General features: G+C 41.8%; 2 protein-coding genes across 2 annotated transcripts in view; one reads left to right on the top strand and one right to left on the bottom strand.

Annotated features, from left to right (window-relative positions):
- Positions 1-10,276, bottom strand: part of LOC135546325 (alpha-2-macroglobulin) — a 42,598-nt gene extending 32,322 nt beyond the window's left edge. Inside the window, 18 exon segments of the mRNA XM_064974661.1 lie at positions 116-239; positions 557-632; positions 885-1,106; positions 1,659-1,808; positions 3,024-3,169; positions 3,419-3,482; positions 3,774-4,010; positions 4,173-4,340; positions 4,546-4,655; positions 4,738-4,846; positions 4,948-5,062; positions 5,244-5,328; positions 5,442-5,610; positions 5,762-5,782; positions 6,046-6,098; positions 6,250-6,406; positions 6,940-7,123; positions 10,064-10,276. Of these exon segments, the coding sequence (XP_064830733.1) occupies positions 116-239; positions 557-632; positions 885-1,106; positions 1,659-1,808; positions 3,024-3,169; positions 3,419-3,482; positions 3,774-4,010; positions 4,173-4,340; positions 4,546-4,655; positions 4,738-4,846; positions 4,948-5,062; positions 5,244-5,328; positions 5,442-5,610; positions 5,762-5,782; positions 6,046-6,098; positions 6,250-6,406; positions 6,940-7,123; positions 10,064-10,146 (2,273 nt within the window). The 5' untranslated portion in view covers positions 10,147-10,276.
- Positions 10,277-23,398: 13,122 nt separating this feature from the next.
- Positions 23,399-26,968, top strand: LOC135546322 (pleckstrin homology-like domain family B member 1). Its single transcript, XM_064974656.1, has 5 exons — positions 23,399-23,509; positions 23,771-23,917; positions 24,043-24,262; positions 24,939-25,024; positions 26,164-26,968. The coding sequence occupies exons 1-5, from the start codon at positions 23,429-23,431 to the stop codon at positions 26,302-26,304; spliced, it is 675 nt and encodes a 224-aa protein (XP_064830728.1). The 5' UTR covers positions 23,399-23,428; the 3' UTR covers positions 26,305-26,968.
- The last annotated feature ends 159 nt before the right edge of the window (positions 26,969-27,127 follow it).

The raw sequence follows: 27,127 nt of genomic DNA, 5'->3' as shown, positions 1-27,127 counted from the left end.
ACAAAGACATGCCTGTGGTTTCAGTATTACCATTTTAGTAGGCATGGTCAGCCCAGCACCCCATGGAAAGGAATGTGTGTTGGACTACAAATTAGGCGTCTGTCAGAAAGCTTACCCCACAGGAACCAGGTCCCAGATCCAGGTCTCAGGGAAGTACGTGCGGACGGTCTCCTTAGGCCCGTCAGTGGCGCCAGAGGTTGGTGCACCCTTCTCATTTGGCATCATGTTCATGGGACGAGCTGTAAATAGAAACAAATCCTTCATTAGGTTGAGACTAGGAAGGTTTATACATTAGCATATCAAATACAGATTTGCAGGCGTTTTGGCAGGTGCAGCGAAATGCTGGCATTACTAGCTCCAACAATATAAATAAAAGATTAAGAACAAACAATCCAAGTAGATATTAGAGTGGGAATATAAATGGTCTGTGTAGACAGAATATAATTTGGAAAAGGTATAGTAGCTATATTAGGATGAGCCATGTTGAGAACAAAGTATTATCATACACAGTATATAAACAGAATGAGGTGACCAGCATTCAATGACTATACAATACCTTCCATTGGAAAGACTGTGTTGCAGTGGTAAGGTTTTTTCACGTCAGAGTTGGTCAGGATCTTGATTCCAACTTCCTAAAATCAAAAGTAAAGCAATAGAACAGTCAGTGTAAAGGCCATATCAGACCCGTATTTCAGTTTTGCTCAATTATGTGGGTATTGGTCGAATCAATTTAAAACCAAACATATTTTTATTTATTTCTGAAAACTCACTTCATAGACAGCATTCTATTTTAATTAATTCAGTGTCTACTTTACAAAGACGCCATTTTAGCCTGAGTCTTTCATATACATTTTCAAAAACAGAAACTTATTTGAGTCTCATACTTTAAAGATGCTGTAGACATCGTTTTTGTCGTCGCTGGGGCCAAACCTGAATGAGCGTCTCCCCCAATCAGGTACAACCAACTCGTCGACCAATTTTGGTACAGGTGGAAGGGGCATAATCATCGCCTCTTCAAATCTTGGAGGATATGGAAGGCATGGGTTGGGGTCTTCTACCATGTATGAATATCCAGACAACTTCTGAACAGGCAGCTGACTGAAGACCTGCAGAGAGGGAAGTAATATACTTCTAGTAATACTGACTTAATAACCCGCAGCATCTTGACAGTCAGAGCGTGGTCGGTGCATGGTCAGTTCATGGTCAGAGCGTGGTCGGTGCATGGTCACAGGTTATAGGGTCAGTACATAGTTAGGACAATGTTAGTGCATAAGATAACACCTGGGTTAAATGCATATAGCCAATACTTGATCTGCACTCGATTTAGTGGTACAACAGAACCAACTAAATAGTCCCACAAGTTGAAACTTCTAAACTTTAATTATCAGACAGTGGTTTAGACATGGTTAGAGGAACCTGAAAATGAGCCCAATCCCATCTTGAAAAACACAGGTGCACAAAAACAATGCCAAAGGTGATGTGTGTGATCATGGTTAGGCTTCAGCTTAGTGAGTCAATGGTTAGTAAGTGAATGTGATGGGCTGTGTCTTGTCCCAAATGGCCCCCTATATATAGTGCACTGACCACAATGAGGCCCTGGTTAAAAGTAGTGCACTACATAGGGAACCATTTGGGATGCAGAACCATGGAGAACGTACAGAGTCTAGGCTGAGCTCCCGTTCAGGCTGCAGCAGCAGCACACTCTGGTCGATGGCCCTGAGAGAACACAGAGATCCTGGGTGGGCCTGGAGGCTCAGAGAGGTCTTCTCCCCTGGCAACTCCTGGAGGGACGAGAACTTCAGGGACACCTGGAGAGGAGAAAAGGAAGAGACATCACAGCTATGTTTAAATATATCTATACTAGCATACATGTCTAACGCATTGGTTCATTCCAAGTATAGTAGCATACTGGTACAGAGCCCATAACATAATGTTAGTACTGTGTAGAGCAGGGGTCTCCAACAGCTCAATCACAAGCTACCAGGAGGTCGTAGGTCACCTAGGAGTAGCTTCTGAAAATACATGCAATTCTCACGTGTTCTACAGCAAACTATCAAACACCGTAAGCTCTCAGATACCATCTAAATCAACGCAACATTGACATCCCAGCCCTGGTTAGCCACTATTGGCTTAAAAAGCCAAACCTAACCATGTCTGCCAACTTATTTCCATTAATATTACCCCATTCAGTCTGTGCAGTGTGCATGTTAGCCTATCACTGTGTAGCCAGTTGTGAACCATATTGTGGGTTGGCAGAAATATTTTCCCCTCCAAGAAAATCCATTAAAATGTTAACTGCAAAGTAGGCTGACCTGGCAGAAGTATATCATGAGTAAGTGTATCTGTGGGGTAGCGCAGCAAAAGCCTCAGCTTAGATATGCATACTTTTTCAGCACGCTACTCCTCCTACACCGCTTAATCTAGACACGCAGTTCAGACTAAAACGTGCAAAATGGTCTCACTCAAGTTAATTGTACACAACTTTATGTTCTGACTGGAAAGAGCAGGTTAGGAATAGCTTCTACCAATAAAAATTAGCTGTTTGTCAGAGTTCAGAATGACAAAAAAATAGTGGCATGCTGAGGTCTACTAACAGAGCCATTGCTGTAGGTACTCACCAAACAGAGGGCAAAATAATGAGGGTGACCACAATTACTGATCACAACCACACAAATATTGACCACAACTGCTTACCAGATCCATTGACCACAACCACACAGCTAGTTATCACTCAACTGCTGGCCACAACTACATATCTTCCGACCATTCATCTGACCTCAACCACACAACACCCGGTGACCAAAACCACTGACTTTCATCTACACCACTACTGAGCACGCAACAACTGACCTCTGACCACATCTAGACAGAAACAGACCCAACGAATGTGATGATCCAAAAGGTGCAGTTGAAGGATTTCATATCATAGTCTGATGCAAAGTCATTCTGGAAATTGACCGTAGTGCACGTAGCCCCGATAGATCACATTTCATGTAGCTGGTGAAAGACGCAGAGTTGCCTACCTTATTTTTAAGGCAGAGGTGAATGGGGAAGTCTTGGCTGTCTGCTACAACCTCCCCATCAGGCAACACGGTGTACACCACTACCTGGGCAAAAGGGGTCAGCTCAGGTATCCGCTGCAGCGAGAGCATCAGCTGCCCTTGGTTAACTGAAAGAGATGGCCATTAGCTCACCATAAGCCACCAATACAGACATAGGCTAGTCACTGAACACTTTGAAATATACTGTGCAGTAAGAGCTTGTATTGAAGATGTAATCTGGATGATTGAATCCTGTCATAACAGCTTTTGATCCCATGCCAGTTTAATTAGGCATGTTCTCTAATCAAGTTGGGTTCTGAGAAGTTCTAAAGAAAAAGTCAGGAAGCAGTCGGAGAATCCAAGACCACTTTATTTACCTTTTCTTTCTTTAATGGTCACAGGAAGACGGCCGTGCTGCCGAATGCTGCCTCTAGATATAACCTGGGACATAAGAGACAGACAGGTGGCAGCATCAACATTAATAACCAGAGAGTTACTGGCCAAAACCTGGAGATCTGCTAGCAAATATAATACTAAAGAGATATATTACTGTGTATCAGCTAAGGTGAAATATTCAACTGGAAGTCAAGTACTGTATAGTTTTCCCAAGCCATTAAAATATTTCCAGACAAAACACAATCAAATACTGAAGTAAAATATCCCAAATCTTGTGGTGGAATCAATTAAAAAATATATATATATATTTTGAGTGAAACATCCCTTTAATCTTACCAGATAGAAAAAGTCCAGGGTCGTCTGTCCCTTTTTCAGCTCCACCCCTTGGATGATGTAGTGAGCAAGAACAATACCGTCCTTCTCACAGGAGAACTTCCCTTCGCCCTGCATTATCTTCACAAAGCTCTTGCTCTTAGAATAAAATTCTCTTACGAAGTGGTAATCGGATGAATATTCTGGTCTATGCACACCCTGCTCGTACGGATAATCCTTCTCAACCTTTTGATAACGAGCCTGGTTCAAGAAACACAGAAAATATATGAAAAATAAACTATTGTAGTAACCTTGGAGAATACATCAGGAGAAATGAATGATCTCACTCAGAACAAACAATTGAATATTTAAATAATATCATTAAATATTTAATAGAGAAAACATGAGTGAGTGACCACTGACCGACAGAGAGACAGAATCAGAACTCCATAGAGAAGTGTCTAGAGAGAAGGAAGCAATGCCCTTGCTGTCTGTGGTGAGAGTCCAGTTTTCAGATTTGCCACTGTTTTGTAGGAAGAGATACACAGGCTCATTGGGAACGGGACTAGAGTCGGGACCGGTCACCTTGATCTGAAAACACAGGACAGGATGACTGCAGACATCCAAAATACTACATGTACGCTCCCATTGCATACAAGACATCGAAAGCCTAGTTTAGATGCTCCAAATTACATGTTAACATTTATCACCACTTCATATTCAAATCCATTTTTCTGAGTAAACCATTTTCTGCAGTGTTATTAAAAAGGTATTTGTTAATATAGTTTGTCCTCACCTTCCCCTCGTATGCAATTCCTGGTTTATATGCTTGGGGCACGTCCTCAAAACGAACAGTTACGATGACATTGGTGAAGCTTGCCTTGCCACTACCTTTAAGGATGACCCCTGGAGAGAACATAGGCAAGGGTCAGAGGTTAACAGTTCAGCATGTAAACACCTCTACGTTCAAGATAAGGTTCTCTCCTACCAGTTCCATATTCTTCCAGCTCAGTCTCCACTTCGAAGTCCCCAAAAGATTCACGTAGACGGAACCGGGTCAAGTCGATCATTTGGGTTGCACAACCAGTTTTGTCAGTCTAGGATGAATGAGTAGTTGTAGGTCAGCTTAGCTCAGCTACAAAAACCTTTTTTCCACAGTGTTCTTCAAAGAATTTGTCGTAACAATAAAAACACTTACTTTGATAAGATACACCTCGCAGATATTACTAGAGTCAAATAACCAGTAATATTGAACGGCAATTCTGCAAACTTTTGCAGTGACAGACCCCACCACTGGTTTTCCATAAGTGTATCTACAAATAAAGTCACCAGAAGACAGACAATTAACTGTTCCAAAAAAGTAGAAACAGCTTTGAACATGAGCAAGTATCAAACATGGGACAGTCTCTAAAGTAGTCAATGCAACACACAAATTAAGGCTTAATATTCTGTCCATAAAGTGTCCCAGTTTACATTATCATCTTATGCACTTACTTTCCACAAACTCTCAGTGTTGCTTGCTTGTCCAGAATAGTGATTGTTTGGGGTAGATAGACTTTGACCTCATATTTGGGTAAAACTGTAAAAAATACATGTTATTTCCTCATTGTCTATTAAACTACACCAAAAACATGGAATCACCATGTAAAAACAATATAATCTGATTTTTTTATCCCATGCCAATTTCCTCACCATATTCTTTGATGTCAAAGGTTTGGGAAGTTTGCTCTCCCTTCTCATTCCATGCAGTGATGATGTAACTTCCTTGCGTTGCCTCTGCGGACATGGGGTGGGACAGGTCCAGAATTCCACTCACTGTTGACTGGTTCAACCACTGAGCAATGCGGTTGGAGTTTGGGTCCTGTATACAGATTCATAATAGGTTGAAGGTAGGTATTTTTGTTATTGAGACAGGCATTGTATAAAATCATGCCACAGTACATATTGGCAGGTAACATTTTTTATATACAGCTTTGGTTTTTAGTTGCAATGGATTTTAAAATTGGTCTCACCTGAAGCTCCACCGTTAGATACTAGAAGAGAGAAAAACATTCAGCATTTAGCCCCAAAAAAACCTCCAACTTATTATTTCCCCAAAATTGTTTTTACCGTAAGCCTAAAGGGAACTACTATCGTGTAAAAAAAAAAAAAAAAAAAATCCACGACTTCCCAAAACAGTTTCTACAGTACAGGCATCTTTATCTACAGAGTTACAGTAGAGCGCAAATAAACTCTGACCACATTTGCCGAGCCAGCTACACAGTCTGACCCAGACAATACTGAAAGAGTAACTTACCATCTGATTGAATGACAAGAAACTGGCATCCAGCGAGACGATTCGGAACTTGACTGGAAAAGCGGTAGAAACATTTGTCTATATATGTGTATAGTATATCCATCCTCCATTTCAGGAATGACCTTTCCTCAAGCTTACGGCCTCACAAATATACTGTAAAGTACACAGACATTTCAGTGTTCAGCAAAGATAGTATCCAACTACCTGTCTGTCCAGGTTTGTAGACTGGTTTGTCGGTCTGGAAAATGGTGAGGAATCTTTTAGGCTTGATAAGGATCTTGGTCTTTTTACTCATCTCATCCTTCCTCCCCTTGATGCTGACATGGACAGTGGCCACACTGTCAGTCTTCACTGGGGGTACCTACAATATGAAGAACAGAAGAATGGAAGCTTGGTAGAACTTCTACAATCCTCTAGCCCTTAACCAAAGTATGGCTCTCTGACTGAGTAGCTTGAGAACAGAGGGCTTTTTGTTAAGTGGTAGATAGCATAGTATGATTAATATAACTGCTATTGCCTTTCATAGGTTGGATCATTTTCCATACAACACCCAGCCTGTAATCCAAGTTGAATTCCACAAAACGTGATTGACTACTCAGAATAAAATAATGAAGTGTTGAATGAATGTGCATAGCTAGCTTGAGTCTAGTAAGAATTGTGTTCTTTAGATGATGGTAGAGGATGACCAGTACTAGTTTCCATAGTATTATAGAAGATCCTGATATATAGCGCATCACATCGTTGTGGAACTTTGCCGTTAGAAATGTCATACATAGAGCTGGCATGATTCCTTAACCCACATGACAGAGAGGCATGTCGGTTCTACATGAAATATTTATATCAGAGCGGTCCACAACGTTGTAGCCTGCTGAACACAGCACAGTTACAGCTGACCTGGAAGGAGATGCAGCGATAGAAGTCCTGTGTTACGTCTTCCTCCAGTAGAATGGTGCCGCTGCCACCCTCCATTTCCAGCGACACAGTCAACAACAGAGGCTCTGTGGCTTGGTGGACCTGAGCACAAAGTTTCTCTGTGGTCCCTCCTACCACCTCTGAGCTGACCGTCACCAGGTAAATCCTAAAAGGGGAAAGAGTCAGCATGAATGCAGCTGTGGTAATAATACTTAAGTGGCAGTGTACTCAAACAGCTCTTTAGTTCCTTTGTACCCTACTGATTTTTTAAAGTTGGGGACAAAAATGACCTTATTTGTCTCTGGCTATGTGCCCCACTCAGTCCAATGGAGGGCACAATTGATTCTGTTTTGAGAGTGTAGGAATGGATACCAATGAGTTGTTTTCATGGACTGTCAACCATGTGTTGGGGATGATTAAACAGAGGGGAAGTGAAGGAAATCAGACCAAAAGGGGGACGTGTTTCCACATCTAAGATGCACATACAGTGCATTCGTATTCAGACCCCTTGACTTTTCACATTTCTTTACTTTGGCCTTATACTAAAATGGCTTAAATAAACATTTTCCCGCAATATAATTGAATTTACCACAGGTAGATGCCAATCACGTTGTAGAAACATCAAGGATTATCAATGGAAACAGGATACACTTGAGCGCAATTGCGAGTAATTTATTAATTTAACCAGGCATGTCAGTGAAGAACAAATTCTTATTTACAATGACGGCCTACCGGGGAACAGTTGAGTGGCCCAACCAGAGCCCTAACTTGAGCCCAATCGATATCAAAGGAAAGACCTGAAAATCGCTGTGAAGAGATGCTCCCCATCCAACCTGAAAGAGCTTGAGAGGATCTGCAGAGAAGACTGGGAGAAACTCCCCAAATACAGGTATGCCAAGCTTGTAGTGTCATACCCAAGAAGACACGAGGCTGTAATCATGGCCAAAGGTGCTTCAACAAAGTACTGAGTACAGGGTCTGAATACTTACAGTTGAAGTCAGAAGTTTACATACATCTTAAAGCATTTGTTTAACTCAGTTTCACAATTCCTGACATTTAATCCTAGTAAACATTCCCCGTCTTAGGTCAGTTGATCACCACTATATAATAATAGTAGAGTGATTTCAGCTTTTATTTCTTTCGTCACATTTCCAGTGGGTCAGAAGTATACATACACTCAATTAGTATTTGGTAGCATTGCCTGGCAATTGTTGAACTTGGGGCAAATGTTATTAGGTAGCCTTCCACAATAAGTTGGTTGAATTTTGGCCCATTCCTCCCGACAGAGCTGGTGTAACTGTGTCAGGTTTGTAGGCCTCCTTGCTCGCACATGCTTTTTCCAGTTCTGCCAACAAATTTTCTATAGGAAAATGAGGTCAGAGCTTTGTGATGGCCACTCCAATACCTTGCCATTTTGCAACAACTTTGGAAGTATGCTTGGGGTCATTGTCCATTTGGAAGACACATTTGCGACCAAGCTTGAACTTCCCAACTGATGTCTTGAGATGTCGCTTCAATATATCCACATCATTTCCCTACCTCATGATCCCAGCTATTTTGTGAAGTGTACCAGTACCTCCTGCCTCAAAGCACCCCCACAACATGCTGCCACCCCCGTGCCTTGTGGTTGGATTGGTGTTCTTCAGCTTGCAAGCCTCCCCCTTTTTCCTCCATACATAACGATGGTCATTAAGGCCAAACAGTTCTATTTTTGTTTCATCAAACCAGAGGACATTTCTCCAAAAAGTACAATCTTTGTCCCACATGTGCAGTTGCAAACCGTAGTCTGGCTTTATGGTGGTTTTGGAGCAGTGGCTTCTTCCTTGCTGAGCGGCCTTTCAGGTTATGTCGATATGGGACTCGTTTTACTGTGGATATACTTTTTTACCCGTTTCCTCCAGCATCTTCACAAGGTATTTTGCTGTTGTTCTGGGATTGATTTGTACTTTGACACCAAAATACATTCATGTCTAGGAGACAGAACGCATCTCCTTACTGAGCGGTATGACGGCTGTGTGGTCCCATGGTGTTTATACTTGTTCATCTGTACGAACAATAGTACACGTGGCACCTTCAGGCATTTGGAAATTACTCTCAAGGATAAAACAGACTTGTGGAGGTCTACAATTTATTGGTCTTGGCTGTTTTCTTTTGATTTTCCCATGATGTCAAGCAAAGAGGCACAGAGTTTTAAGGTAGGCCTTCAAATTTTCCACAGGTACACCTCCAATTGACTCAAATGATGTCAATTAGCCTATCAGAAGCCTCTAAAGCCATGACATCATTTTCTAGAATTTTCCAAGCTGTCAACTTTATTTAAACTTCTGAAGCACTGGAATTATGATATGGTGAATTATAAGTGAAATAATGTCTGTAAACAATTGTTGGATAAATTACTTGTGTCAGGCACAAAGTAGATGTCCTAACCAACTTGCCAAAACTATAGTTTGTTAACAAGAAATATGTGGAGTGGTTGAAACACTTATGTTGCTGTCATTAACTTGGTTTATGTAAACTTCAACTGTATGTAACATGTGAGCGTTCTCTTTAATACATTTGCAAACATAGAAACAAAAAAAGGGTTTGCTGTGTCTTTATGGGGTACTGTGTCTAGATTTGATTTAATAAAAAATATCATTTTAGAATAAGGCTGTAACTTAACATTCGTTAAAAGTCAAGGGGTCTGAATACACTGTATAACAGCTATCACAAGTAGGATTTTTCAACCCAAAAATCTATAGTTCAATTTGCCAGCATGTCTCATAACAAATGAAAAGCCTCACATGCAGAGAGATAGAGGTACTGTATGTATAACAGTGATGTCCTGTGGCCTTAGCACGATCTTTTTTTGTATTATTCACAAATAGAGACAATCGCAAGCATCTATTCAGTTGTCAGTGCAGTGAGCATAGAAAATACTGTTTTATATTTAATATGTTTATAACTAAAATATTTATCGTTTAGGTTGGCTATTCTACACCTGCATAGCGTATAAATAATTCCTACATTTGAAGTCTGTTGCATCCAGCCAGACATGTAAATAAAAATAGATGATTGTGTGTTTAATCTACTGCTTTCTACATCAAATGTTTTTTAGTGTACTTACGATTCGAAGGTGCTCGATGTCGCGGTTTGAATAATCACTGGTGTGATCAATACAAAGAAAAGTAAATTGAAAGCCATGGCCATAGCTTCGGTAAACAGCCCGTCTTCCTCCGCACTTCGTGATGCTCCCTCCTCTTCCTCGTCCAGGAAGATTGTCAGAGAAGTTGCACAAACGGTGCTATATATACCCAAATGCAGCCTCCCGTGTCACCCCCTTCCAAATAGTTTGGAACACTGCAGCCAGCTCCCGTTTCCTCGTAATTACCGCTGAAGTCGTCAACTTGTCACAGCCCCCGACCAATGGGATGGTCAGAATGATGATGAAATCAGCTTAGGCTATTTTGGCCGGAACACCTGAGATAAGAAATACCTATTTAGCCTGGCTAACCTGTCGATTTAGTCCACCTGTCAATTTAGCCATTATTCATGTGAAAAGCCACCATAGCCTACAGCTTTCTGCTTTGACTGATAAAATGCAACATATTAGCTAACCAACTTTACTTTACTATTGATATTTTTGACAACTTGTACTTTTACTTCACTACATTCCTAAAGGAAATTATATACTTTTTCTCCATATATTTTCCCTGACACAGGACAGGAAAATTGTCTAATTCACACACTTATCAAGAGAAGATACCTGCTCATCCCCATACTGCCTCTGATATGGCGGACTCACTAAACACATGCTTCGTTTGTAAATGATGTCTGTAAATTTAAAAAACAAGACAATTATGCTGTCTGGTTCCATTTATACTTGTACTTTTACTTTTGATACTTAAGTATATTTTAGCAATTACATTTACTTTTGATAGTTAAGTATATTTAAAAACCAAATACTTTGAACCTTTTACTCAAGTAGTATATTACTGAGTGATTTTCACTTTACTATTCATTTTCTATAAAGGTATCTTTACTTTTACTCAAATATGACAACTGGGTACTTTTTCCACCACTGGTTATTCTAAACATTTGTTTCTGGGTGCTGAAATTAGTCACATGTCAATGTGAACAGTTGTTATGCCATTATAACGTGGATATCAGGCCCCATGTTCCCCCAGGAATGAAGAGGAGTAAGTTAATAATGTGGATATCATGGAGAGAGTTTTCCATAAGCCAACCATGGCTGATATAAATCATATGAAGATGGTGAAACAATGACATTTCCTAAAGAAAATATGTATGCTTGCTCGTCTTGAAGTATTATGATTTCGTTTAGTTTACTAGGATCCCCATTAGCTGCTGCACATGCAGTAGCCACTCTTACTGGGATCCACAAAAAATACAGTCACATCTGAAAGGTATTAGTACCCTTGATAAAGATGAACAAAAATGACTGTATAAAATAAATAATAAACACTGAGCTATAATGTATGCTCAATTCTTTTCTGAGAAAAATATTTACTTTAACAGGTATTGTTTTTGAAATCTTAAAAAGATAGGTGTGGCCAGTCCTTGCAACCATGGCTCTGTGTATGGATGCAGAGAAGTTCTCAACTAGTCGCAGCCTTCTGACCAAAATACTCCCAGGCAAAAACATGTTTTTACACATGTTGGCAGTAACACTTGAGAGAAGAAATACCTGTTTAGCCTGGCTAACCTGTTGATTTAGCCCACCTATCGATTTAGACATTAGCCATGAAAAAGCCACCATAGCCTACTGCTATGTGCTTGGATGGATAAAATGCAACATATTAGCTCACCAATAGCATATTTATTTCCCATTGTGTGAGCAGGAAATGTCCTTTTCTAGTTTCACTATCTTCATATTATTTATATCAGCCATGGTTGGCCTATGCAAAACTCTCTCCATGATATCCACATTACTGACTAATTTAACAGTAAACCGAGTGGATCAATATACAACAACAAGTGTAATTTCATACTCCTCTTGAAAGGATTTCAGTGTAGTGGTTTTCTGATGAAATAGGTCTGAAAAGGTCCTGATTCCTAGAGTATGCCAAAGATTAAAGTTGGCATCCCTCAGGGCTTTTGGCATGTCTGGGTTGCCTACTATAGGTGAGTGAGAACATATTTGGGAGGAAATGCCCAGGTATTTCTGACAGTCCCTCCACGCTAGTAGGGTGCTGTAAATCACAAAGGTTTTGGCTATGTTGCCCACTTCACTAAAGTTATTAATGAATATAATTGAGCTTAAGGGCAATGAACCACAGGATTGGGCTTCTATCTGAATCCACATTGACTCTTGTCTGTTTGTGATCCATGTTAGCATGTTGTGGATTTGGGCAGATCAGTAGTACAATTGAAGGGAGGGAAGGGCAAGACCACCCTTAGATTCAGGTTTCGATAGAGTGGAAAACTTGATCCAAGGTTTTTTATTGCCCCATATAAATTTGGTGATGCTTTGGTTAGTTGTTTTGAAAAAGGAAACTGGGAGATAGCATGGGAGCATCTGAAATAAGTAGTTCAGTCTAGGGAGGACGCTCATACGGATGACATTAATTCTTCCTACTAAGCTAATTGGGAGGAAGATCCAGGTTTGGAGATCATTCTTGATTCGATCCAGGAGTGGAAGATAATTTTCCTTGAAAAGGCTATTCAGATCTGGTGTTATGAAGATCCTGAGGTATTGAAACCCCTGTGTTTTCCATTGGAAAGGACATAGTGTCTTCATAGAGCTGGTGAGTGTAATATTGAGAGGGCAGACAGTGGATTTGTTAAAATTGATCTTATAACCTGACAACTTGCCATACTGAGCAATTGTGTCTAAAATGAGAGGGAGGGATTTCTCAGGGTTGGATATGAAGAGCAAGACATCATCCGCGTAAAGCGAAATCTTGTGCTGCAGGCCGCCTGCAGAAACACCCCTAATACTTGGATTGCTCCTTATCAGCTCTGCCAGAGGCTCCGCCCCCAACAAGTAGAGCAGGGGGGACAGCGAGCACCCTTGTCTTGTGCCCCGTTCCAGAGGGAATCTGTTAGAGTTCAGTCCATTGGTAGTCACCATGGCATTTGGATGAGAGTATAGTGATTTGATCCATTTAATACAATTTGGGCCCATATTGAACTTTTCTAAGACTGAAAACAGAAAGCTCAATTTGGTAATTATTTTATAGTCGAAATCCAACAAGCTTATGGGCCGGAAGGACGAGCAGGATAGGGGGTCCTTGTCCTTTTTTAGCAACACTGTAATGCGAGCTGTGTGCATTGAGTCTGGGAGAACTCAGTTTTTGCAAAAATCCTCCAGCATTGGCATGAAGACAGTTCTGAGCTGGGGCCAAAAAGTTTTGTAGAACTCTCTGGGGAATCCATCTGGGCCTGGGGACTTATTAGGTGGCATGGAGGTAATTGCCTCCAGGATCTCCTCAGGATTGAAGGGGGAAATGAGATCTTCTTGGTCAGTCTCTGATAGTTTAGGTAGCGAGATTCTCTCTATGAAAGAGTGTTCTGCCTCCGTGTGTTTTCTCTCAGAGGTATATAGTTTGCAGTAAAAATCATGAAAAGTTAAATTGATCTTTTTTGGGTCATATGTGACCTCGTCCTCTGCTGTTCGGATAGCCATGATTGTACGCTCTGACTGCTCCTTGTTTAATTGGTAAGCAAGCAATCTACTGGGCCTATTGCTATACTCATGGTATTTCTGTTTCGTAAAGAAAACTTGTGTAGTCCAAATTCAGTTTGGCTTTGGCTGCTTTAAGATGACTCCAGAGGTGCTGTCTGGGGATTGTTTATGTATTGTTCACAGCATTCCAGCTCCCTCTCAAGATCTAGCCTGTGTGCCTCCATTGCTTTTTTCTTAGAGGAAGCATATGCAATTAGATGGCCCCTTAGTGTGGCTTTAGCAGCGTCCCACATTGTGGCCGGAGAAACAGGAGAATCTTTGTTGTCTTCTGTGTAGTTGTCTATCCATGTAGTTACCAATGTATGGAACGCTTCGTTTGATAGCATGGAGGTGTTGAATTTCCAGCTCTTTAACCTCGGGATGTTTTTGCAGAGGTCAAAGCGGAGGTGGACAAAGGCGTGATCTGAAAGTGCTATGGGTCCGATTGTACATGTGGCTGAATTTATGAAACTCTTTGGGATAAAAATGTAATCTATACGGGAGTAGGTGTTATGGACATTAGAGTAGTATGTATAGTCCATAGATGAGCTATTAGTCTCTCTCCAGATATCTATCAGTCCCATCTCTTCATTAAGAGAGTTCAACATCTTTGCAGATCTAGGATTTGTGGTGGGGACTTGAGATGATTTGTCTAGGGTTGCGTTAAGGGTACAATTAAAATCTCCGGCCACCATACCAAAGGAGACACAATGCTCATTGAACAGGGTTATCATTTTTGACATGAATGCAAGAGTATCTGTGTTAGGGGCGTATATGTTTAAGATAGTAATTGGTTGACCATATAGTGACCCAGTTATCAAAATTCAATTAATCAGATATGTTTTTGTCAATTATGAATGGAACATTCTTATGGATAAGTATGGCAGTGCCTCTACTGTTTGATTTGAAAGATGAGAAATACACCTGTCACACCCAAGCTCTGCGGAGTTTGGCATGTTCAGCATCACAGAGGTGTGTCTCTTGTAATAGCGCGATGTCTGCTTTTACCTTTTTTAGAGCACATAGTATCTTTTTCCGTTTTATTGCATGACCTAGACCATGGCAGTTCCATGTCAATAGATTTAAGGTACTAGTCATCGTCATCGAACAGTAATCGAACTTTAGTGCAAGTCATCGCTGGGTAAAAGTGGATAGTAGTTACAGCTGCGTTCACATAAGATGAAAATAAATGGTGTATATAAAATAATAATCTATGAACACCCCAGCCGATTTCCCAAACAACTCGAAACATCCCGTTGGATCTATTACCCCCCCCCCCCCCCCCAACGCACAACTTCTCCCTCTCCACGCCAAAGAAATGCCGCATTGAGTAAATGACACTGTAGCCCCCGTCCAGACCACACTAAAAGAGGGAGAAAATAAAATCAATAGCCCAGCCTGCATATACCTCCCCCAAGGGACACAGGGAACCACAAGTAATAATAGCAGCATCAAAAAACAGGGAAATAAAAGTAGGCTGAAACATTAGTAGGCCTAGGTTATGTTGGGCCTATCCCTCTCAGCTAAAGGAAAATAAATATAAATTGGACAGCTATAATGACATTTAGCGGGTGGATCTTTGGATATCGGCTATATGTTGTCTTACCTCCTTTAGTAATAGCATAAATCGCGTTTAGTCATTGATCCATTTCTCATTGACCAGGATTGTCTTTCAAAAAACGTTTTGCCTCTTCGGGAGTTTTGAAGTGTCGCAAGGCTCCTTGGTGAAGAATCCTGAGCTCGTTTGGGTATTTGAATCCCCTGAAGATGCCTCGGTCAATTGAGTATTTCTTCACAAAGTCAAACTCTCTGCTCTTTCGGCATATTCCAGCTGACAGGTCCTGGTGTAAAGTGAGTTTGGCGTTTCCCACTGTGATGGTGTTGTATTTCGCCGCCTGTAGGACTCGTTCCTTGTCGGTGAATCTCAGGAAACGTATGGTGATTGGGCGCGGTGGTTGTCTGCCTGCTGGTGGGGGCCTCAGTGCTCGGTGAGCTCTCTCGAGTTCTATGGGCCTGTCGGTGGACAGGTGGAGCCACTCGGTAAGTTTGTCTTGCAGGTAGCGGATCAGTGGCATGTTTCCCTCTTCTTTTTCGCCCAGATTGAATAGAACACAATTATTCCTTCGCCCCCTGTTTTCCAGGTCCTCTGTTTTCTCTTCCAGATGCTCGATTTTCTTTTTAGCATATGCTATTGTTTCCATGGCATCTGTCAATAAGTTTTCCATGGATAGGATTCGCCCCTCTGCCTCGTCCAGGCACCCCGCGTTTATGGTTATCTTGTTGTTGATGTCAGGCAACGCGTTTTCCAGGATTGTCACCTTGCCCCCTATCGCACTGAGCTGAGAGTTAATGGCATCTAATTTAGTGTTTAGTTCTGTACGTTGGGATCTCAACTCAGAAAGGATGTCTTCGACAGAGTGCGAGGTTGGCATTCGTTGTGCCTCGGGGGGAGCGGGTTCTCTTACTCCTGGCTAATGGTGCTTGTTTTTTCTGAAGCGAGCTTCTTCTTGGAGGCTTTTTCCGTCGCTAATGCTCGAGTCCGGGTAAAAATGTCACCTGTAATGTCGCCTTTTGTAGCCACCATGACTTTTTCTTACTAAAGCTAAATGAGTCTGAAGTTGGAGTGGAGGTAAGATTAGGAATTGGAATCTACTGGTGCGGAGCTCTTAGTTCATGCCGCCATCTCGTTCAAGGGTCACGTGATCCCCCTCATGATGATTTTTAATTAAAACTCAGAACACTAAACAATAAATGACAACGTGAATTTACAAAACCGAAACAGTACCGTATGGCCCAAACACTCACACGGAAACAAACACCCACAATCCAAAAGTGAAACCCAGGCTACCTAAGTATGATTCTCAATCAGGGATAACAATTGACAGCTGCCTCTGATTGAGAACCATACTAGGCCGAACTCAAAAACCAACATAGAAAAATAAACATAGACTGCCCACCCCAACTCACGCCCTGACCATACTAAAACAAAGACAAATCAAAGGAACTAAGGTCAGAACGTGACAATAATGGGAGTAAAGGGTGAAATGTGGCAGCTGGCTTACACAGAGGTCTGGTCCCTGACCGCAACACTTCCTCTCTCTGTCTGTAGGTATCTCCCTGCAGTTGCCAAGGTGCACCTGTGGTGGCTCACCATTCCGCCGGCGGTAAATCTCTAGGACAGGTATTCCCAAACTGGGGTATGCGTACCCCCAGGGGTACACGCAATGACATTGTTGACAGCAGCACAGTTACAGTCCCAACGCTCTGGATAACATGAAAACAGCCTAACCAGCTCTGCTAGGGTGAGTAAAATGGTCAGAGTGGCGTATTTTCTCATATGTGTCTGGAAGTAGCTAGCAAGCTAGCCAATATTTGCTTGGGGCTTGACTGCAGTTGTGAGGTCAGAACGTTCGGATCAACCCTACTCATCGGCCAGTCGCTCTGAATTATTTAGGAATGTACAATTTTACAGCACAGTTGCAGTCACCAATGCTCTGGATAACATAACAGCCTAACTAGCTCTGCTAGGGCGAGTAATGTTCAGTGAGCTGTTCTCTCATTCGTGTCTGGAAGAAGCTAGCAAGTTAGCTTGGGTGCTTGACTGCTGTTGTTAGTACAGAATGCACAGATCATCCCTTAAAGAGATGGGTGGGGCTAAAACTTAAGATGGTGTGAGCGATGCTGAATGGGTGTAGACAAAGAAGGGCTCTCCAGTAGTAGTACCAAAACATTCAAAGGCCATTTTTTCAAAAGTGAGTTTACAAGTTTATCTACTTTCAAAGCACAATTACTTTCCCATTGTTGCTCAACTGTAGTGTATGATATGCCATTTTGTAGCACCGAGTCTCTACTTTTATTGAATGTAAAAAACACCATTTCAAATTTTGCTACATAAGACCAATTTGAGCCAGTCGGTCACTATGTATTCAGCCACGAATGATTCTGTTCATACATCAACTATTTAAAAAAACCTGTGTGGCAGCCATTCTATCACGGAGAGCAAAACGCCTCTCCTCCTTTCTGTCTCGATGCACCTGCCTCTGCCCCCTGGCTCTCCCTCTAGCCCTGCTAGTCGGACTGCCATCATCAATTTTGTCCAAAGCAACCTGTGCATACAATGAATGACGTTAGCAAGATGTCCTGCTATGTGAAATACTTTCTTACAAACATTGGCTATTACTAGCTGTAGCTGCAATTGTGTCAAACTAGCTTTGGTTTAGCAAACGTTACAAGGGAACCGACAGAACACATCACAGAAAATCTAAAAGTTGTTTCAGAGATCGTTTTGATATTTCAATCTGTGTGTCCTGATCGCGTCTGGTGTGGGTGGACAAAATCAGCATGTTAGCATTGCAAAATAAATTGACACATACATTTTATTCAATCATTGCACCCACACTGCTCGCAAGCGTCTGCATTAGTAGTTTCACAGTTCCAGACAAGAACACATTCTTGACCGGGCATTGACATCGCATTACTAGTTTCACAGCCCCATGCAAAAAAACACATTCTTGACCAGGTATGGACATCACATTACCAGTTTAACAACATTCAAGAACTATAGGCCAGAAATGGTGGTTGCATTACCAGTTTCACACGGTTTACTTCAGATACAATTTACTGGATTTAATCAAGTCAAACTTTGGGATTATTCTGTAAGAACAGCAAGCACACCAATAACTAGTAGTAGGAACCAATATAATTCGATGTGGAAGGGTATATCGCAATATCCTTTAATCCTTCCTCTTAGCAAACATTATGTTTATTAAGGTAAATGTGTGTGCTTGCTAGCCTTGAAGTATTAATGGTTGTGAAATAGTAGTACAAGTGATAGTGGTAATGACGGCAGTAGGCCTAGTAATGGTAGTACTTAAAGGTAGTTATTTCGTGGTGGTTTGTAGGTGTGAACTTATTATAGTGGGTTATAGTGGGAAATTATAACAGGCAAGCGTGAGTGCTAGTGCATTATTAGCAATAGAATGGGTTTTTAAAGATGTCCATTTTTGTTTGTTATAATAGTCTGATTGTTCTGTGGCAGTGATTTCAGTTTAAAATGTTGAAGCTTGCATTCCACCATCGAAATGAATGGAGATACAAAGAAGCTTTATTGTTTATAAAGTATGAATGGTGGCAAAAAGCTGTGTTGAGGAAATCTAAATTAAGTCAGTCAGCACATGTCAAAATTGGGTGGTTTTTGTAGTTGAAATGGATCAAGAGCAGTGGCGAAAACAATTTTTGCTAAACTGAAGTCACTGCCACAAAATGTTCAGAATGTTTAAAAATATAATTAAGCTTAAAAACCACTTTCTATTCCTAATGATGCTATAGTACTTACTCTAACCTATTATACTTGCCCACTATAATAACTCCACACCTACAAACCAACCCAAAATAACTAACTTTAACTAACCCATAGCCTATGACAACCCTATTACCACCATTACTACAACTACCATTAGCTACACATACTGCCATCATTACCACTAATACTACTATTTCACAACCCTTAATACTTCAACACTAGCAAGCATACACATTTACCTTAATAAATATAGTGTTTGCTAAGAGGAATGATAAAACGATATTGCAATATACCCTTGCACATCGAATTATATTGGTTCCTACTACTAGTTATTAATGTGCTTGCTGCGCAGTAATATGAACAAAATGTGTCCGCTTATAGTATTGTTTTTACTGAATTATCTCAAAGTGTTACTTGATCAAATCCAGTAAGATATATCTGAAGTAAACGGTGTGAAACTGATAATGCGACCTCCATAACTGGCCTATAATGTGCTCTTGAATGGAGTGGTAAAACTGGTAATGCAAATAGCAACATTTGTTTTTGTCCAAGGCTCAACCAGTCTTCACTTGAACACCTAGCATCATAGCATGAGTTTTGTCTAACCTCCAAAAGCTTCAAACACCAACACAGAAGGCAGACGTTTTTGTTTGCAGCTTATTTTTTCTGAGAAGTCGGATGCGATCGAATAAACCCCCAATTCTGCAAGCAAACATATAATCTTAGGACAATAAAATGGATGAGTTACTGGGAAGATTAAATGACCAACAGGACATTAAAAACTGTAACATCTTATTCTTCACGAAGGAGAGGCTGAACGACGACAATATCAACATACAGCTGGCTGGCTATGTGATGTTCCGACAGGATAGAACATCGGCGCCTGGTAAGACAAGGGGCGGCGGTCTATGTATTCTTGTAAACAACAGCTGGTGCATGATATCTAAGGAAGTCTCGGGCTATTGCTTGCCTGAGGTAGAGTTTCTCATGATAAGCTGCAGACCACACTACCTACCGAGAGAATTTTCATCTATATTCTTTGTAGCTGTTTACATACCACCACAGTCAGAGGCTGGCACTAAGATAGCATTGAATGAGCTGTATTCTGCCATAAGCAAACAAGAAAACGCTCACCCAGAGGCGGCGCTCCTAGTAGCCGGGGACTTAAATGCAGGGAAACTTAAATCAGTTTTATCAAATTTCTATCAGCATGTTAAATGTGCAACCAGAGGGAAAAGAGCTCTAGACCACCTATACTCCACACACAGATATGCATACAATGCTCTCCCTCGCCCTCCATTTGGCAAATCTGACCATAATTTCCATCCTCCTGATTCCTGCTTACAAGCAAAAATTAAAGCAGGAATCACCAGTGACAAGATCAATAAAAAAGTGGTCTGATTAAGCAGATGCTAAGCTACAGGACTGTTTTGTTAGCATAGACTGTAACGATTGTCGTCGGGAGAAAGAGTGGACCAAGGTGCAGCGTGGTAAGTATTCATTGTAATTTAATAAAGAATTAATACTGAAACAAAACCAATACACGACAAATGAACAGTCCTGAACGGTGCAACAATACACAGAACAGAAAATAAACACCCACAACTCAAAAGTGAAACCAGGCTACCTAAGTATGATTCTCAATGAGGGACAATGATTTACAGATGCCTCTGATTGAGAACCATACCAGGCCGAACACAGAAAATTCCAAATTATAGAAAAAAGAACATAGACAACCCACCCAACTCACGCCCTGACCATACTAAAATAAAGACATAACAAAGGAACTAAGGTCAGAACGTGACACAGACTGGAATATGTTCCTGGATTCCTCTAACGGCATTGAGGATTACACCACATCTGTCATTGGCTTCATCAATAAGTGCATCGATGATGTCGTCCCCACAGTAACCATACGTACCCTCCGACAAACCATCAAACAAGTAAAGCGTCAATACAAGACAAAATCGAGTCATATTACACCGGCTCTGACGCTCATCGGATCTGGCAGGGCCTGCAAACCATCACAGACTACAAATGGAAGCACAGCCGAAAGCTGCCCAGTAACACGACCCTACCGGATGAGCTAAACTACTTCTATGCTCGCTTCGAGGCAAATAACACTGAAACATGCATGAGAGCACCAGCTCTACGGGAGGACTGTGTGATCACACTCTCTGCAGCCGATAAATTTTTAGACAGGTCAACATTCACAAGGCCGCTGGGCCAGACGGATCACCAGGACATGTACTGCAAGCATGCGCTGACCATCTAGCAAGTGTCTTCACTGACCTTTTCAACCTCTCCCTGTCCGAGTCTGTAATACCAACATGTTTTAAGCAGACCACCATAGTCCCTGGTGGTGCCCAAGAACACTAAGGTAACCTGCCTAAATGACTACTCACATCAACACCATCATCCCAGAAACTCTAGACCCATTCCAATTTGCATACCACCCCAACAGAACCATAGATGATGCAGTCTCTATTGCACTCCACACTGCCCTTTCCCACATGGACAAAAGGAACACCTATGTGAAAATGCTATTCATTGACTACAGCTCAGCGTTCAACACCATAGTGCCCTCAAAGCGGATCAATAAGCTAAGGACCCTGGGACTAAACACCTCCCTCTGCAACTAGATCCTGGACTTCCTGATGGGCCGCCCCCAGGTGGTAAGGGTAGGTAACAACACATCCGCCACGCTGATCCTCAACACGGGGCCCCTCAGGGGTGCGTGCTCAGCCCCATCCTGTACTCCCTGTTCACTGATGACTGCAATGCCAGGCATGACTCCAACACCATCATTAAGTTTGCCGATGACACAACAGTCGTAGGCCTGATCACCGACAAAGCGAGACAGCCTATAGGGAGGAAGTCAGAGCCCTGGCCATGTGGTGCCAGGACAACAACCTCTCCCTCAACGTGATCAAGACAACTGAGATTATTGTTGACTACGGGAAAAATAGGACAGAGCATGCCCCCATTCTCGTCGACGGGGCTGCAGTGGAGCAGGTTGAAAGCTTCGAGTTCCTTGGTGTCCGCATCACCAACAAACTAACATGGTCAAGCACACCGTGACAGCTTCTACCCCCAAGCCATAAAACTCCTAAACATCTAGTGAAATGACTACCTGCTCAGCTGTTGTCCATCCACTGTTATCACTATTCTAGTGGATATTTAACGTACAATAGAGGGCTTTTTACACTACTGAGCAGAACTAACCCAGGTTGTCTGTCCTGAGCTGGTGTGCTGGAACCATGTGGAAAAGGTCGATGTGTAAAGTATTCGAGGCAGCACAGTTTGGTTTCAGTCGACACGATAGTGTGAAAAATTGAAGTTCAAACATGCCGTCTTTATCACAGTCAAAAGGTATTCCCAGTTCATACAGAACTCGTCAAGTTTGTTGTCGTGCATGAATTATCGCCGACCATAATGAACATCGTAACGCTCTTCCGTAAACACATGCCAGAGACTGTTTGCTGAACACTGCCTTCCTCCCAAATAATTTATTCACCATATTTTATGATCCTGGCCTGGGTGAACACACTGGGTTGTGCCCAAATGGCTCCCTATTCCTTATATAGTGCACTAATTTTGACCAGAGCCTATGAGCTGGTTGGTCAAAAGTAGTGCACTATATAGGGAATAGGGTGATATTTGGGATGCAGCACTGGATACATGTGTAGGCTACAGCTGAAGGGATGTTCCCTTTACTGTCTGTGATTGTGTAAAAGTCAACATTTATATTGTGGCCAGTTAAACATCTGGGTGAGTGACTGCTGAAATATAGTCAAATGACAAGTTAAAGACACTGCACAGATAGTGGTTGCTCTGAGCCAGTTGATATGAAAGGTAGGGTGTGTGTGGTCGCACATAGACATGACAGATGTGTCCATTCCCTTTGCACCTGGTGAAACACAGCTGTTTCTCCACTCTAAAACAGGACATCAAAGATTGCTTGTAATCATCAGGCCTAAGCACTCATTAGGGTTGTGTTCAGTAGGCAGGAAATGGAAAATAAACTGTCCAAAGTGGAGTGAAGAGGGGAGGTTACTATCTGGACATGTCCAATGAGAAACAGTCATTCGTCTTCTGTTGCAAAACATTTTAGAATGTTGACCTTAATGAACACAACCTGGCCAAGACGGGACATTTCCAGTGTATACAGCATTGAATCTCTAAACAGTTACACTTTTCATGACCCATTTTATAACACTCGGTGATAGTTAATAACTGTTTGTGGTAGTTAGTGTCCACATAGTAAGTTACTGTTTTTATGACCAGTGGTGAACAGCATTTTAAGACTTACTTAATCCTCTTTGTTCCTATGTAAGAAGCTTGATGATCTTTAGCCATTTTGGGGGTGGTTTTTCAGAACGGGACACAGTTTTAGGACTTAAGAGTATTAATACACTGTAACCCATAAATATATTGAATGATGGATGTCATTGCTATTTGAGATGTATCTCTGACTGTGTCTGGTTTGCAGTGCCAGTGGGATGGATGCGCTGAAGATCGAGGAGATGGAGAAGATGCTGAAGGAAGCCCACCTAGAGAAGGCCAGGCTCATAGAATCCAGAGTAAGACACTACCTCACATGCCATGGCAAGCTTCCTATCAGATCCCATACTGATGTCTTACTTCAGTGTTCTAGCCAGATTAGGACTGGCCACCCCTCGGAGCCTGATTCCTCTGTTTCTTCCCAGTTTCCTGCATTCTTTCCTGTGCCTCTGCATTTCCTGTTCTTTGAGGTTTTAGGCTGGGTATCTGTAAAGTACTTTGTGACAACTGCTGATGTAAAAAGGGCCTATGTTCATGATCTTTCTCCACCTTCTCTCCAGGAGCGAGAGAGCCATGCCCGTAGGCAGATGCTGGAGGAGGAGAGGAGGCGGCGCGAGGAGGCTGAGAAGAGGCTGCAGGACGAGACGGTGCACAGGCAGCAGCTGGTGGACAAGGAGGTGAAGATGAGGAGCAAGAACTTCTCCCAGGTGAGCCTGAGGCCCAATAACACAAATCCAAACAAAAAGAATATACAGTTTGAGATCTCTCTCATACTGTTAGTCGTACAGGCTTTTGAAAAACTCGTTACAAGTTTGTTTCCTCCTTTCCTCAGACCCGTCCTATGACTCGTTACCTGCCCATCCGCAAGGAGGAGTTTGACCTGCGCTCCCACATCGAGTCATCCGGCCACAACGTGGAGACCTCTTACCACGTGATCCTCACAGACAAGATGTGTAAGGGTTACCTGGTCAAGATGGGCGGCAAGATCAAGTCGTGGAAGAAACGCTGGTTTGTCTTCGACCGCCTCAAAAGGACCTTCTCCTATTACGTCGGTAAGGAAAATGCTGCCATTTATATACAAACACATTAGTGCGCTGTTAATGCTCGGATCGAGCCAATGGGAGATACAGGAGATGGCATATTCATACCCTTTGACCTTAATGTAGACTGTATTTGTGAAAGGTGGTGTAAATGAGTTTGATAGAGATGAGCATTAGGATACAGAAGGGAAATACACATTTGTGGGTTGCGCTTTGGTAGCAGACTTTAGATACAGTAATATGCAAATTATAAAATAATTATTCAATTTAAAATTGCAACTACTTTTCCTAGAAAGTTACGGTTTTATTATTTTCTGTAGCAAGGATCTAGTGCAGTTTATGCCGGAAGGTAAAGGGGGCATAAAGTTACCCCTGGTTGTGTTTTTGTAGTGGTTGATGAAATGAGCTGCTATATTTTACCATAAGGGTAGAATTTCGAAATCAGGGGCTCTATTCAATCTGCAACGCTGAAGCGGTACAAATTCTGCGATTTATAAATTAAAGGTCATTTCTGATTTAAGCAGACATTCCGTGTTTACTGTGAATGCAGTCTCCACTAAAGGGGGAACATTGCCCCTTTACACTACATATAGTATATTCCATGACTCTCTCATCAAAGAAACTACTCTAGGAATCGCAAATGTGATATTTTTACCCAAGCATTTTGTCATGTTAATTTACTCAACAGACAAGCACGAGACCAAACTGAAAGGAGTCATCTATTTCCAGGCCATTGAAGAGGTCTATTACGATCACCTGCGTAGCGCCACGAAGGTACTTTCTACCCAACACTCGGAGAACAATCTTTATACGGAACCAAATGAAATCTTCTATAATCACTTTTCTTTTTACTTTCACTGTACTGATGCAATATTTCTCTCTGAGATGTTTAGTTTTACACACATTCTGCCAAACATTCTTCCACGCTTTCATTTCTCTTCACTCTTGCTTTTACTGACTGGTTTCACAGAAAAGATTTTTCAACCTCAATTTGACCAATGTACGTACCACTTTTGTCTCAGTGAACGCACCCATTGCTTGTTCTCTGCCCTCTTTACCCAAGTGCGTGTTTGGTTGTTTACACAGAAGTGTATCATGTGGAATAAGGATTTGTCAGCTCTACATATTCCATTGAATACCCACCAGGGGTGTGATCATGCATGTTTAATACAAGACAGAATGAAAACCCACAGCCATTACAGAACAGTGCACCTCTGGATCCTTACATTCGTCTTTAGTTCCTGCATTGGAGTTGTTTGCCAAAGCAAGCCTGAGTGATAATTCCCTTGCTCTGTGGAATTGGTTGTTTGAATCTGTCCCTTCAATTAAAACAGACTAAATATGGGTGGATTATCCAGGTGTGTGTATGTAGCTTATGAACTAAGTGCATGTGTGCAACTGTAAAATGTGCATTGGGTGTCTTATGGTATGTGGACTGTCCTGCATCCTGTTTTGACTCTCCTTCAGCACTTTTCTGAGCTCCTGCCTTAGTTTCGAAGAGAGGCGTGTGTGTGGTGGAGCAGCGTAAGGCTGAATTCTTATTAACAGGTTCAGTAGTGTGACTGTCGGCATAGACGCCCCATTGTCCATCGAGACAATCAGTTTTTGAAAAAAAGATATGGGCAAATGTAACACACAGGTTTTGGGTTGTTTAAGATATTTGGTCGTGCACCCATTGTACTAATTCATTTATTTGTAACCAAGCTCTAGTACTGTAGTTGAATCGGAGACAATGTAACCGTTAACCTACTGTTCTTAACTGACTTGCCTAGTTAACTGCCTGTTCAGGGGCAGAACAGATTTGTACCTGCAACCCTTCGGTGACTAGTCCAAAGCTCTAACCGAGTCATTAAATGACCAAGTCATTCCACATTACTGACCTTTTGACCTCTCTCTCTCCCCTGCAATCTCAGAGCCCCAATCCCTCGTTGACCTTCTGTGTGAAGACTCACGACAGACTCTACTACATGGTGGCCTCTGCCCCGGAGGCCATGAGGATATGGATGGATGTTATAGTAACTGGAGCCGAGGGCTACACGCAGTTCATGAACTAAGAGACTTGTGTACGGTGGCCTAGCAGTGAAACGATCATAAGGAGACTGCTGGGACACACTTCAATAGACTCAGGCCTTATCCTCTCCCAGTATTGGGAAATTGCCTTCATTGTATCTATTTTTTAATCACTTTACAATAGACGTTTTTCTACTTGCTTCTGCCCGCAGATTGAAAAAGACACTATAACCAATGTCAGACTATCCGCTCAAAAGCCTTTATTTTTGCCAAATTGAGTGTTACAGGCTCTTGCTTGTGAGACCTACTTTGTGTATCCGTGTCTAATAGTTCACTTGTTTTTACACTATGGAATAGTGGAGAATGAACCTAATTGAAACCAGTGAGGAAAACGAACTGTTGAGCCATCGGCTTACTACTGAACTAGATTCCACTAATGTTGCCAAGTCCTGATGACAGCCATTCCAGAGACCAAACAGTACAATAATGCTAATCATTCTGTGCCTTGAGGTCATAATCCTAGTCGGTTATTGTCACTGAACAGTAAGTTCCAGCCCCCCTGTAGATCTGATTGGATAGGTGGTGACGCCAGGTCAAATTGCTTCCGCTTTAGAACGTCATGATCTGGTAGCGTGACATTGTAAAGGATTCTGAATGTGTTTAGGTTTGTGAAATTGAGTTGTATTTCTTTATGGTTTATAGTACCTCAGGCAGGTTAACTATGTCACTCAAGCGTGAGAAAAGACCTTGATATATTTTCCCCACACCGAAATGGGTATAACCAAATGTTCAGTGTTAGAAAAAGGTTTTCTACTGTAAAATGTCACTCATTCAACCGGTATTGTACAAAAATACATTTCAAAAGTA

Source organism: Oncorhynchus masou, chromosome 9 (assembly GCF_036934945.1).
Source record: "Oncorhynchus masou masou isolate Uvic2021 chromosome 9, UVic_Omas_1.1, whole genome shotgun sequence".
NCBI classification, from domain to species: domain Eukaryota; kingdom Metazoa; phylum Chordata; class Actinopteri; order Salmoniformes; family Salmonidae; genus Oncorhynchus; species Oncorhynchus masou.
Note: the sequence above shows the minus strand (reverse complement) of the source record. Positions and strands in the feature narration are given on the sequence as shown.

Excerpts from the sequence above, each read along its gene's own strand:
- LOC135546322 (XM_064974656.1), top strand. The coding sequence starts at position 23,429 with ATGGATGCGCTGAAGATCGAGGAGATGGAGAAGATGCTGAAGGAAGCC. Across the intron at positions 23,510-23,770 it reads CCAGGCTCATAGAATCCAGA|GAGCGAGAGAGCCATGCCCG; the intron begins GTAAGACACTAC and ends CCTTCTCTCCAG. Across the intron at positions 25,025-26,163 it reads ACCTGCGTAGCGCCACGAAG|AGCCCCAATCCCTCGTTGAC; the intron begins GTACTTTCTACC and ends CTGCAATCTCAG.